Here is a 12,831-nt window from a genome sequence, read left to right on the forward strand (position 1 = left end):
CTGTGCAGCCCAGGAGGGGCAGAGTGAGGGCCTGTCCCTGCCACACTCACGCAGAGCGCCGGGCGCTTGGTGGGAGAGTCCTGGCGGCAGTGGGAGCTGTGGATCCGGTGCCTCTGAACCAGCTCATCAGCTGAGGGGTCTGTCCAGAAGTGGTCAGCAGTCTTCATCTTGGTGTACTCCAGGGCACAGGGGCCCACTGCACAGAGAGGGGGAGGTGGAAATCACAGGCATGAGGAGGGTGGTGGAGGTGTTCCTCTGGCGGAGGTCAGCTCACAGATCGCATCGGGTTGGAAGGGACCCTCAAAGGGCATCTTGTCCAAGCCCCCTGCACTCAGCTGGGACATCTCCAGCCCACATTAAGTTTGACCTTGAATGTCTCCAGGGTTTGGACCTCCACTACACCTCTGGGAAGCCTGTTCCAGTATTTCACCATTCCCACTGTGAGGAATTTCCTCCTAATGTCCAACCTGAATCTCCCCTGCTCCCGTTTCAAACCCCTGCCACTCATCCTATCCCCACAGGTCCTTCTGAACAGGCCCTCCCCAGCCTTCCAGATACTGAAATGCAGTTGTAAGGTCTCCCTGGAGCCTTCTCTTCTCCAGGCTGAACAGCCCCAATTCTTTCAGCCAGTCTTCATAGGAGAGGTGCTTCAGCTCTCTGATCATCTTTGTGTCCTCCTCTGGACCCACATCCCTCTTGTGTTGGGGGTCCCAGAGCTGGACACAGCACTGCAGGTGAGGTCTCACCAGAGCAGCAGGGCAGAATCCCCTCTCTGGATCTGCTGGCCATGCTTCTTCTGATGCAGCCCAGGATGTCATTGGCTTCCTGGGCTGCAAGTGCACATTGCTGACTCATGTCCATTCTGAGCCCTGTCTGTGCTGCAGCCCCACACTCCCAGACCCCAGCCTCAGCCCTGGTTTGTGCCCCTCACTACTTCTGAAGCCTCTGCAAGGCAAGGAAGCTCCCAAGCTCAGCCTAACCCTAACCCTCTGCACATCATGTTGTCTTCACAGGGGCTCCACCTGCCCAGGGCTACTAAGTTTTCTGAAGTTCTTACTAGAAAACAACTGTGCTGCCCACCCCAGATTACAGAACTGGGAACATGGGTTTGGAAAGCAAGCTGTCAGAGTGGGGTAAGAGGGGAGAGTTACCTAACAAAGATGCAAGGATTGGCCCATCCACAGGATCCATCAGGAGAGCTTCTTTCTCATAGTACTTACTAGAAGAGAAAGCAGAGAGCAGCATGTTGTAGCATCCCCCACTCCAACAGAGGCACTGGTTTGAAATCCCTGCAGTGCCCTTCTCTTCCTGTACCAACCCTCCATGCTGAGAAGCCCCTCACAGGCTGTTCCTGCCAGCCATGGCACCCTCCTGCAGCACATTGCAAGCACCACCACCTCAGGGGAATAGAATAGAATAGAATAGACCAGACCAGGTTGGAAAAGACCTTTGAGATCATCCAGCCCAACCTCTCACCCAACACCATCTCATCAACTAAACCATGGCACCAAGCACCCCATCCAGGCCCTTCCTAAACACCTCCAGGGATGGGGACTCCACCACCTCCCTGGGCAGCACATTCCAATGGCCAATCTCTCTTGATGGGAAGAACTTCTTCCTAACATCCAGCCTGAACCTCCCCTGGTGCAGCTTGAAAACTGTGTCCTCGTGTTGCTGGTGCTGGTTGCCTGTTAGAAGAGACCAACCCCCACCTGGCTACAACCTCCCTTCAGGGAGTTGTAGACAGCAGTAAGGTCTCCAGGACACCTCAGCATGCAGTTGCCAGAATCCCAGAATGCATCAGCTTGGAGGGGATCTTCAAAGGTTATCCTGTCCTGACAAGGACAGTGTGGTCCCCAACAACTCAGCTATCAGCAGGGCAGGCATGGCCTGTCTTCATTTTAGGTGGCCACCAGCCAGCAGGGAGTCAGTCAGAACCCCCACGATGGGCACAGAGAGTGGATGGGGTGCTTGGTGCCGTGGCTTAGTTGATGAGATGGTGTTGGGTGAGAGGTTGGACTGGATGATCTCTGAGGTCTCTTCCAACCTGGTTAATTCTATTCTATTCTATTCAGAGGGACTCAAACAGCCTGGCCCAGCCACGGGGACCTCCTGGCCCAGCCACGGGGACCTCCTGGCCCACTTGGCAACACCACCTTCAGCACCAGTGGAAGAGGCAGATGTTGGGAGGCAGTTGGGATGGCTTGTGGCAGCACTCACCTGCTGTTCTCGACCAGGTAGTGCACGATTTTGTCCAAGACCTTCTCAAAGAGGGCTGTGCGGATCCAGAGGTGTTTGATGGCTTGGGGAGAGAGGTTGGGCAGCTTTGGCACCTTCCGCGCGTTCTCTGGGATGCCCTGGGCTTGGTTTCGTCTGGAGAGGCACAAGGGAGAAGGCAACAACATCACTGCCTCACCACTGGGCACTGCAGGAGCCCAGGGCACCCGTGGCACCTGGTGGTGGGGCACAAGGCTGGGCTCTCGCTGGCGCCGACTGCGGTGGCCGCCCAGGGAGCCACCCGGGGATGAAGCTCTGGAGGCTGCTCCTTCACCCATTCCACCCTGTGCTCCAGGAGGCCCACATCTGCATTGGAGAAGTGGCATCACTGGATCAGCTCCCCACTGTAAGGGCACCCCAGGACGAGCCTCTGCCTCAGCAGAGTCCTCCAAGCCACACCTTTCCCCTCTCAAGCGAAGCAGCTTATCTCAGGACAGCATCCAAATGCCTGCCCCAGGGAGCTGCTCCATCCATCTCCCTGGTTCCTGTCCAAGGATGAGTAAGCCACTCTTCCCCCACAGAGGCTGAATTACTACAGGTTCAAGCCCTGCACACTGAGGCAGACCAAAAGTGGTTCCAGCTGGCTGAGTGCACTGGTCCATAAAGTGTGACAGCTCAGGAGCAGACGACACTTTGGCTGCCCCTGAGGCAGGAGACAAGGGGCAGAGGAAGTAGAATCATAGAATCACAGAATTGTTTCAGTTGGAAAGTCCTCTAAGATCATCAAGTCTCAACCCCCAGCCTAAGACTGCCATGGCCATTAAACCATGTCCCAAGGTGCCATGCCCAGAGATTTCTGGAACACCTCCAGGGATGGGGACTCCCCCACTTCCCTTGGCAGCCTGTTCCAAGGCCTAACTTGTTCATCCCAGCTTAAACCACAACATGACCCAAATTCATAGAACACTTCAGGTTGGAAGGGACCTCAAGGATCAGCCAGTTCCAACCCTCTGCCATGGGCAGGGACACCTCCTATCAGACCAGGTTGCTTAAGGCCTCAGCCAACCTGGCCATGAACACCCCTAGGGAGGGGGCATCCACAAGCTCCCTGGGCAACCTGTTCCAGTGTCTCACCACTCCCACTGCAAAGAATTTCTTCCTGATCTCCAGTCCCAAATCTGCCCTCTTCCTGCTCAAAGCCACTGTCCCTTGTCCTATCACTACAAGCCCTTGCAAAAAGTCCTTTCCCAGCTCTCTTGGAGGCCCCTTAAGGAACTGGACTCACGCTCTGAGAAGAGCAAGCAGTTTGGTCAAGACATCAACAGCTCAGGACAAGCCTCTGCTGCACTGGCAGAGCAATTCCTCCTGGAGAGGCTGAAGCTGATCAGAGGGCTGCAGCACCTCTCCTATGAGGACAGACTGAGGGAGTTGGGGCTGCTCAGTCTGGAGAAGAGAAGGCTCTGAGGGGACCTAATTGTGGCCTTCCAGTGTCTGAAGGGGGCTCCAAGAAAGCTGGGGAGGGACTTTTGAGGGTGTCAGGGAGGGATAGGACTGGGGGGGATGGAGCAAAATAAAAATGGGTAGATTCAGATTGGATGTTAGGAAGAAGTTGTTCCCCAGGAGGGTGGTGAGAGCCTGGCACAGGCTGCCCAGGGAGGTGGTGGAAGCCTCATGCCTGGAGGTGTTTGCAGCCAGGCTGGATGTGGCTGTGAGCAACCTGCTGTAGTGTGAGGTGTCCCTGCCCATGGCAGGGGGGTTGGGACTGGCTGAGCCTTGAGGTCCCTTCCAACCCTGACAATTCTGTGATCCTCTCTCTCTTTTAATGGTGAATGATCTGAACACTGTGCTTGGCTGAAGGGACCACAGCTTAGTCCTCCCTCTCCTGTGGGCTGGAGGCTGCGATCCACAGCCAGGCCCCAAGGGGAGGCCCCCGCGGGACGGATGCCAGCAGCGCTGGCGCCTTACGCGTTCTCGATGAGCTGCTCCAGGTCTTGCACCTTCTTGCAGAGCTCCTCTGCCTGAGGGAAGCTCTTCCCCACCTTCATGAAGAGAGCTGCTATCTTGTTGCTGCGCAGGAACCCGGCCGCCCTCCTCTTCAAGCCGTGCAGGACGCAGGCTTCCACGGCAGCTGCAACACAGCGAAGCCCTGGCTGCAGCAGCAGGAGAGCCTGCAGCTCCCCTCACAACAGCCCCTCTCCTGCTGCAGCCATAGAATCAATGAGGTTGGAGAAGACCTCAAGGATCATCAAGCCCAACCTGTCACCCAACACCTCAGGACTACTAAACCATAGCACCAAGTGCCACATCCAATCCCCTCTTGAACACCTCCAGGGATGGGGACTCCACCACCTCCCTGGGCAGCACATCCCAATGGCTAACAACTCTCTCTGGGAAGAACTTTCTCCTCACCTCCAGCCTAAACTTCCCCTGGCACAGCTTGAGACTGTATCCTCTTGTTCTGGTGCTGCTTGCCTGGGAGAAGAGACCAACCCCCACCTGGCTACAACCTCCCTTCAGGGAGCTGCAGAGAGCAAGAAGGTCTCCCCTGAGCCTCCTCTTCTGCAGGCTAAGCAACCCCAGCTCCCTCAGCCTCTCCTCCCAGGGCTGTGCTCCAGACCGCTCCCCAGCCTTGCTGCCCTTCTCTGGACACCTTCAAGTTTCTCAATGTCCTTCTTAAATGGTAGAATCCCTTATGTGAGAGTTTTAGGCTATGCCTTTAAAAATTCTCCACAGCTCTTGACCAGCAAGTAGTAAAATGTAAATAAATCACTGCTGGGTGTAAAAGAAGGAAAAGAAGGATAATTCTAAACAATCCCATGGGATGAGATAAGGGACTAAAACTAGCTGTCCCAAAACCCCTCCTCTCCCCTCTCCTCCCTCCCCACTCTCCCCTCTCCTCCCTCCCCTCTCTCCCCTCTCCTCCCTCCCCTCTCCTCCCTCCCCTCTCTCCCCTCTCCTCCCTCCCCTCTCTCCCCTCTCCTCCCTCCCCTCTCTCCCCTCTCCTCCCTCCCCTCTCTCCCCTCTCCTCCCTCCCCTCTCTCCCCTCTCCTCCCTCCCCTCTCCTCCCTCCCCTCTCTCCCCTCTCCTCCCTCCCCCCTCTCCCCCCTCTCCTCCCTCCCCCCTCTCCCCTCTCCTCCCTCCCCCCTCTCCCCTCTCTCCCCTCCCCTCTCTCCCCTCTCTCCCCTCCCCTCTCTCCCCTCTCCTCCCCAAGAGAGACATCAACTTGCTTCTCTTTGCCCTTGGCTGCATTGTTTTGCTATTAACTTCTCTACTTCTGTCTCTTCTCCCTTTTGTGCAGGAGGGTAAGGGGGAGGCAGAGAGGGAGAAGCCAGTAGCTTCCCCTGGTCTTTGGCCAGGGGGAGTTCTTGTGCTGCTCATCAACTGCAAATACCTGTAGATATTGTAGCTCCTGTGTATTTGGTACACACTCATTGCACCCCACTGGAGATTGGAGTTTTGCTTGTAAATGCAGCTTGCATTTGCTTCCAACTGAGCTGGGCTGGCAAATTTAATGTTGGGGGAGGGGGGAAGAAATTTCAACCCACCACACCCTAGCATTAGAGTCTCAGATTCCCACTTGCAGAAGTAGTCCTGGAAGCCCTCAACAGACTTTGAAAGCCTCCAGAGCCAGAGGCTCCACCACCTCTCCGGGCTGACTCCAGAGCAAGGCACGTACACACAGGGCTCCACCAGCAAGCTGTCTGCTGGAGTCCCCTGGGAGGGCTCAGGATGGATGCCTGGTGTCAAACACAGGCTCATTAACCAGGCTGGTCAAAGCTCTGGGAAATTACACAGCTCTGCAGGCTGTGGATCTGGGCCTGACAAGGAGCTTTCTGCCTCACCAGCACCCATCCCTTCGCCAGGAACCCACCAAGCCCTCCCTGCAGCCACCCAGCAGATGCTTTCCTACAGCTGAACAACTCCATGGAGACACTGAGAGAGACATTTCATGGAGGGCCACCAGCATCAGCTGCCAGGGCTGCCAAGATGCTCTCCTTATCTCTGCCCTGCCCAGTGCCATGCCTGAGCTCAGCAGCAGGCAGGCAGCATCTGAGCTCCTGTGGCTCCTGCAGAAAAGCCACATCTGGGCCAGCCAAGTCCTGCTCACCCAGTGCCAGCCACTAAGGACCCACTGGATGGACACCTCATTTTGAAGCATGGCAGGGCCCGTGCATGGATGGGTCTGCCTACCTCTCCCAGGGGATCATATAGAATCATGGAGTTGTTTTAGTTGGGAGAGACCTTTAAGGCTACCCAAGAGTCCAAAACTGTTAACCCAGCACAGCCAGGTCACCACTAGATCATGACCCTTAGTATCACAGCTCCATGGCTCTGAAGCCCCTCCAGGGATGGGGACTCCACCACTGTCCTGGGCAGCCTGAGCCAGGCCTTGCCAAACCTTTTAGGGGAAGAAGTTGTTTCTCAGGTCCAACCTAAACCTCCCCTGGGGCAACATGAAACCATTTCCTCTTGTCTTGTTGCTTGCTCCTTGGGAGAAGTGACCAACCCCTACCTGGCTCCAACCTTCTCTCAGAGAGATGCAGAGAGCCAGAAGCCCTCACCCCCCCTCTTTCCCAGGCTGAACAACCCCAGTTCCCTCAGCTGCTCCTCACAAGACCTGTGCTCTGTGCTGACTGCTGCTGTGCCTGGCTGTGGCTCCACATCCTCACCAGAGTGCCAGACAACTTCAGCCTGAGCACCCAGTGCTCTGTCCCACTTCATGTCAGGGCCATCACACCTCCCTGTGAGGTAAGGAGCAGCACATGGGAGAAAACCCAGACTGCTGAAGAGCCTCCCAGCATGCCCAGAAGGCATCAAGTATCTGTCCCTAATGCCATAGCATAGCCTTAAGCTTTCCAAAGTACTACTCCTGCAGGCCAAACCGCATGCAGATGTGCTGCGTCCACAGAGGAAAAACCCTCTTCCTGTGCTCTCCCAAGGGCTCAGAGGCTGGAGCACACACACACTGAGAGCACCTTGGCCACACTAAATCCAAGGGCAGGGATGGTTTCTTCTTCAACCTGGTGAATTTTGGAGCCCAGCTCATAACTTCAGGTCCCCGCCGTGAAGAGAAAGCCTCTCCCCACCCCTGCAGCAGGGACACAGGGTGCAGAGGGAGCTCCAGTGGGAGTTTCCATGGCTGGCAAAAGACTGAAGTTGTCTCTGAGACCAAGAGTGCTCTGGCCTGGCAGGGCTTGAGCATCCAGCCAGTCTCAGCACTGATGTGGAGAGCAAAGCCCTCGTCTCACACAGCCCCCAGCCCTGCCAGCGGCTCTCCATCAGCCTCCCAGGCCGGCGTGAACGTGACAGATGCCAGCTCGTGTTTGCTTCAGACCTTCCCCTGGTGGGCACCACAGGGCAGCTGCCTTTCCCTGCCAGCCCACTGCTTCCAGCAGGAAGGCTTTGCAGTCCACTGGCTGCACAGAGGATGAGGAGGGCTCGGTGAGGAAGGCAGCTCGGCTCTCCCCCGGGGGGAAGAGGGCAGCTCTGCAGAGCCAGGCTGGCAGCACGCTCTGCTTGGCAGGGAAAAGAGCTCATGGAGGAGCTCAGCCAGCTCCTGGAGAGCCACAACAGCGAGGAGGGGGCAGCTCCCAATCAAAAGAGCCAGCACCAGCGGACAGGGCAGGTGGAGACAAGCAGAAGCCACTCCAAGAGCAGCAGCAGCAAGAAGGCAGAAGGAAGCAAGGAGCCCTTCGTGCCTGGATGCCTCTGCTCCTTGCTGCAGCAGGCTATAAATAATGCCAGGCTGCCAAGCCTCGTGCTGCAGAGCAGAGAATGAGTCACACCTCCAGCTCTGCTCTTTCGATGCCATTCAGGCACCAGCACACCCAGCATGGGGGCCTGAAGCAAGCACCTGCAGGGCTTTCCTGGGAGGGCCCAGGAGCAAAGGAAGAAGGTGGTGGCCTCCTCAAGTCTCCAAAGCAGAGAGGAGGATCACAGAATCACCAAGGTTGGAAGAGACCTCAGAGATCATCCAGTCCAACCTGTCACCACAGACCCCATGACTAAACCATGGCACCAAGTGCCACATCCAATCCCTTCTTGAACACCTCCAGGGATGGGGACTCCACCACCTCCCTGGGCAGCACATTCCAATGGCCAATCTCTCTTGCTGGGAAGAACTTTCTCCTCACCTCCAGCCTAAACCTCCCCTGGCACAGCTTGAGACTGTGTCCTCTTGTTCTGGTGCTGGTTGCCTGGGAGAAGAGACCAACCCCCACCTGGCTACAACCTCCCTTCAGGGAGTTGGAGAGAGCAAGAAGGTCTCCCTTGAGCCTCCTCCTCTCCAGGCTAAGCAACCCCAGCTCCCTCAGCCTCTCCTCCCAGGGCTGTGCTCCAGACCCCTCCCCAGCCTTGTTGCCCTTCTCTGGACACCTTCCAGCACCTCAACCTCTTTCCTAAACTGAGGAGCCCAGAACTGGACACAGGACTCAAGGTGTGGCCTGAGCAGTGCTGAGCACAGGGCAGAATGAGCTCCCTGCTGCTGCTGGCCACACTGTTCCTGCTGCAGGCCAGGATGCCATTGGCCTCCTTGGCCACCTGGGCACTCTGCTGGCTCATGTTTAGGCTCTCTTCCCCTTCTCTTCTCATAGAATGGTTTGGATTGGAAGGGACCTTAAAGATCTCTTCTCCCAGGCAAGCAGCACCAGAACAAGAGGACACAGTCTCAAGCTGTGCCAGGGGAGGTTTAGGCTCAAGGTGAGGAGAAAGCTCTTCACAAAGACAGTTGTTAGCCATTGGAATGTGCTGCCCAGGGAGGTGGTGGAGTCCCCATCCCTGGAGGTGTTCAAGAAATGTATGGACAAAGCACTTTGGGACAGGGTTTAATGGCCATGGTGGTGGCTGGGCTGCTGGTTGGACTGGGTGATCTTAGAGGCCTTTTCCAGTCCACAAATTCCCTGGGCACCCATTCCAGTGCCTCCCCACCCTCACAGTAAAGAGCTTCTTCCTAATGTCCAACCTAAATCTACCCTGCTTTAGTTTCAAAGCATTGCCCCTTGTCCTGTCACCACAGGCCCTTCTAAACAGACCCTCTCCAGCTCTCCTGTAGCCCCCTTCAGGTCCTGGAAGGCTGCTGTAAGCCTGTTGTGCTTACTGCTGTGGATGCTCCTGCCTTACTCAGTGCTGCATGAGCCTTCTCAGAGCAACATCAAGTGCTAGTTGTCATCACTTCAGTCATGTTTTTCCCCAGCCTCCAGCTGCCCTTCAGCTATTCATAAACTGAGGAGCACCACTCACCCTCCCCACGCAGCAGCTGCATGGTTCCAGCCTGGCTGTGCAGCTGACTTGGAGCTCAGCAAAACATCTCTGCCCAGAGCTACAGGCTCAAAAGGATGTGTCTGCTACCAGCATCCTGGCTTGGGTCAGCAAGAGTGTGGCCAGCAGGACCAGAGCAGTGATCACATCTATGCACTGGGCACTGGTGAGGTCACCCCTCCAATGCTGAGTTCAGTTTTGGGCCACTCACTCCACGAAGGGCATTGAGGTGCTGGAGCAGGTCCAGTGAAGGGCAACAAAGCTGGTGAGGGGTCTGGAGAACAGGGCTGGGGAGGAGCAGCAGAGTGCAGGCTGTTTCTGCCTGCTTTGCACAGACAACTGGTGGCCTGGGAAGGGCCCTGGTCTCTGAGGTTCACCACTGCATGGCAGCAAGGATAAGGAGGTGCCTGAGACCTGCTCCAGGAGCAGCCAAGCTTGTTGCAGAGGCCAGGCTCTGCCCAGCAATGCCCCCAACGATTCACCACAGATCTCCAGGACCACAAGCAGCAGGAAAGCTGTGACTGCCCAGAAGGCTCAGGCCAAGGGAGCCCACACCATCTCCCCCAAGACATGGCAGAGCCCTGGTGCTGCATGCTGCCTGCTGAGCCACCAGCCCGCGTGTTGCCATAGACACAACCACGGCAGAGCACGGGCACCAGGGCTGCAGAACTGGTTGGTGAGTGGGCAGGGATGGAGCACAGCTTCCTCCTGCAGAGCTACACTGGTGCCTCCCTCTGTGGGTGAAAAAAAAGAGAGGGCAGGAAGCAAGCACAAGCTCCTCAGGAGATCATCACAGCCTGCTCAACAGCAGAGGAGGTCTCCTCAGCACAGCGTGGCCACCTTGCAGGTAGAACCTCTACCCATGCCAGGACACAGGAACAGGCACCACACTCACCAGAAACCCATTCCAAGCAAGGACAGGTGCTGTGCTCCAGGGCAATGCCCTCCCAGTGGGCAGAGGGAACTCTAACCACTTCCACCAAGAGCCCCAGGCAGGAATTGTGGCTTGCAACACTGGAGGGAGCATCCCAAAGAGGGCAGCTCCAGCAATTAAGAGTGATGGAGCTTCAGCTCATACTTGCAAGAGGGGAAAGCACAACAGGGTAAGACACTCAGTGGAATTGCTAGCCCTCAGCAAGCCACCTTCACCTCCACAACCTGCCCTGTGGACAGCCTGAGCAGCACTGGAGGGAGAACCTCTCTGTGTGGCACAAAACTGCTTAACGCTGCCAAGGGGAAAAGGGCTCCAGAGAGGCCCAAGCCAAAAGCATCTGGGCAAAACACCATTGTGCAAGTCTGCTACCAAGCCAGGAGACAGCAAAGGACTTGCTCTTCCTCCACACTGGTCACTGGTGCCTCCCAAAGCAGTACCCACCTCTCCAAGAGCTGCTAGGCAGGTGACAGAGGCAGATGGAGGGCAGCAGGCACCTTGCCAAAGCACGCTCTTGAGCCCTGGGTGAGTGGGTAAACACTTGACACTGACAGGGCACAGAAATCACAGCCCATGTGGCTGGCTGCTGCTGTCCCTGTGCCTCCTTGGAGCTCTCCATCTGGCTGCAGCTCCATCCCACCTGCATCCCCAAGGAGCTGAGGGGTACTTTTTATCCATGGAACACCCAGCACGAAGGGCCCAGGGCTACAACCACCTCACTCATCCCACAGCCTGAAGCACTTGCCCTGCTGTCAACAGACTAACTGGTCTCTGCCCAGGTTTGACAGTCATCAAACAGCTCCCAGCCCACCAGCCAGGTCTCTTTGGGCACCCCACCAGCCAGGTCTCTTTGGGCACCCCCCCAGCCCACCAGCCAGGTCTCTTTGGGCACCACCCCAGCCCACCAGCCAGGTCTCTTTGGGCACTTCTGCAAACACTTGGCACAGGACAGCTGAAGCTGCTGGAAAAGCAGCTGGGCACCAGCTGTGCCCCAGGCAGATCTTCATTCTCCACTTTGCACAGCCAAAGTTGCACAGAAAGACCAAAAGGAGAGAAGCAACCTCATTTGCACCACCCTGGCTGCAAAGCCTCCCCTGATCATCAGCACTGATCTTACTGAAGGGCACAATTCTGTTCCCACCTGTCAGAGGAGACACAGGGAGCTGACTCATAGGGCCATTAGCATCAGCCTGGGCTGGTCCAGCCCCCAGAAAGCTTCTCCAGTGCAGAGCAGCTGCTGAGAGGAGCCTGGACACCACTGCCCAGGTGGTGCCAGCCATGCCACACCAGAGTTTTGGCTACCAAAACCCAGGAGCTGGTAGGTTGCTTCTCCTGGGCCTACTGAGCCTCACACTCATGCCATGTGCCATCAGGACCAAGGCTGAGCCTCTCCTGCTCCACTCTGCTTGCAAGTTACAGACACTTCTCCTCTCCCTGGGACCTCCACAGTCCTCACCCACAGCGCCCCCAGCACATCTCACAGCCAGCATCCAGCAGCTCCTCCTCCCCACTCAACTTGCCAAGGTTTTGATGGCTCCACTCTGAAACACTTCCACAGTTACAAAACTGTCACAGCACAGGTGGGGAAAAAAAACCCCAACAAACCCCCCCAAGAGGGGAAGTGAAGAGCACAGCTGCCAGAAAGCAGAGCCCAGAGCAGCACACCAGCAGAGCAGCTCTTCCTTCCTCCCAAATGCCACTGCAAAGCCTCATCACAGCCTCCAGACTCTGCTCTGCCCTCAGCCACATCTGAAGCCTCCTCTCCATAAACTCCCAGCACAGCAAAGAAATATTTGGACTTGACAGACTTTGTTGAATCTGTTCTCAAGGGAACTGAAACTCAGAGATCCTTCCCAGCCTCTCTGAAGTGCCTGTGCAGGCTGCCAGCATCCTTCCCTCTCCTGAACACCTCTCCTTGTATTTTAAGCGTGGAGCAAAGACCTCAGGGACTCAGACTGCTGCCAGCAGGACTCATCCTCTGGCACCAACCACCCCTCCAGCCCCAGCACAACGCCCCAGAGCTGGAGAGTGTCCCCACAAACATGTGAGCTCCAAGCCTGAGTGCTGGGCAGGGAAAGCCCAGGGTGAAGAGGGTGCTGCAGCCCCTCATGGGCTCATGGAATGGTTTAGGTTGGAAGGGACCTTGAAGACCACCTAGTTCCAGCCCCCTTCCATGGGCAGGGACAGCTCCCACTAGCCCAGGTTGCTCAAGGCCTCATCCAGCCTGGCCTTGAGCACCTCCAGGGAGGGGACTCACCACAGAAGGAGATGATGTGGCTGCTGTCCTCGTGCACAAACTTCCTCGTCACTGCCTCCTCCATGATCTGCTTCACCTGTTGAAGAGAGGCTCAGTTAGAACAAGCTTGAATTTCAGCACTGGGCCAGAAGGAGGAGAGCTGGGGGGGAGTGTTGGGATAGCCCCAGCC

At 56.7% G+C, this 12,831-nt stretch overlaps 1 protein-coding gene across 1 annotated transcript in view; it reads right to left on the minus strand.

Annotated features, from left to right (window-relative positions):
* SGSM1 (small G protein signaling modulator 1) overlaps positions 1-12,831 on the minus strand; it is a 56,337-nt gene that overhangs the window by 25,911 nt on the left and 17,595 nt on the right. Inside the window, exons 3-7 of the mRNA XM_054173030.1 lie at positions 12,663-12,738; positions 4,183-4,345; positions 2,221-2,373; positions 1,152-1,219; positions 51-196 (exon numbers count right to left, since the gene is read on the minus strand). Coding sequence (XP_054029005.1) covers positions 51-196; positions 1,152-1,219; positions 2,221-2,373; positions 4,183-4,345; positions 12,663-12,738 — 606 coding nt within the window. The remainder of the gene's footprint in view (positions 1-50; positions 197-1,151; positions 1,220-2,220; positions 2,374-4,182; positions 4,346-12,662; positions 12,739-12,831) is intronic.

Source organism: Dryobates pubescens, chromosome 25, assembly GCF_014839835.1.
Source record: "Dryobates pubescens isolate bDryPub1 chromosome 25, bDryPub1.pri, whole genome shotgun sequence".
Classification (NCBI taxonomy): Eukaryota; Metazoa; Chordata; class Aves; order Piciformes; family Picidae; genus Dryobates; species Dryobates pubescens.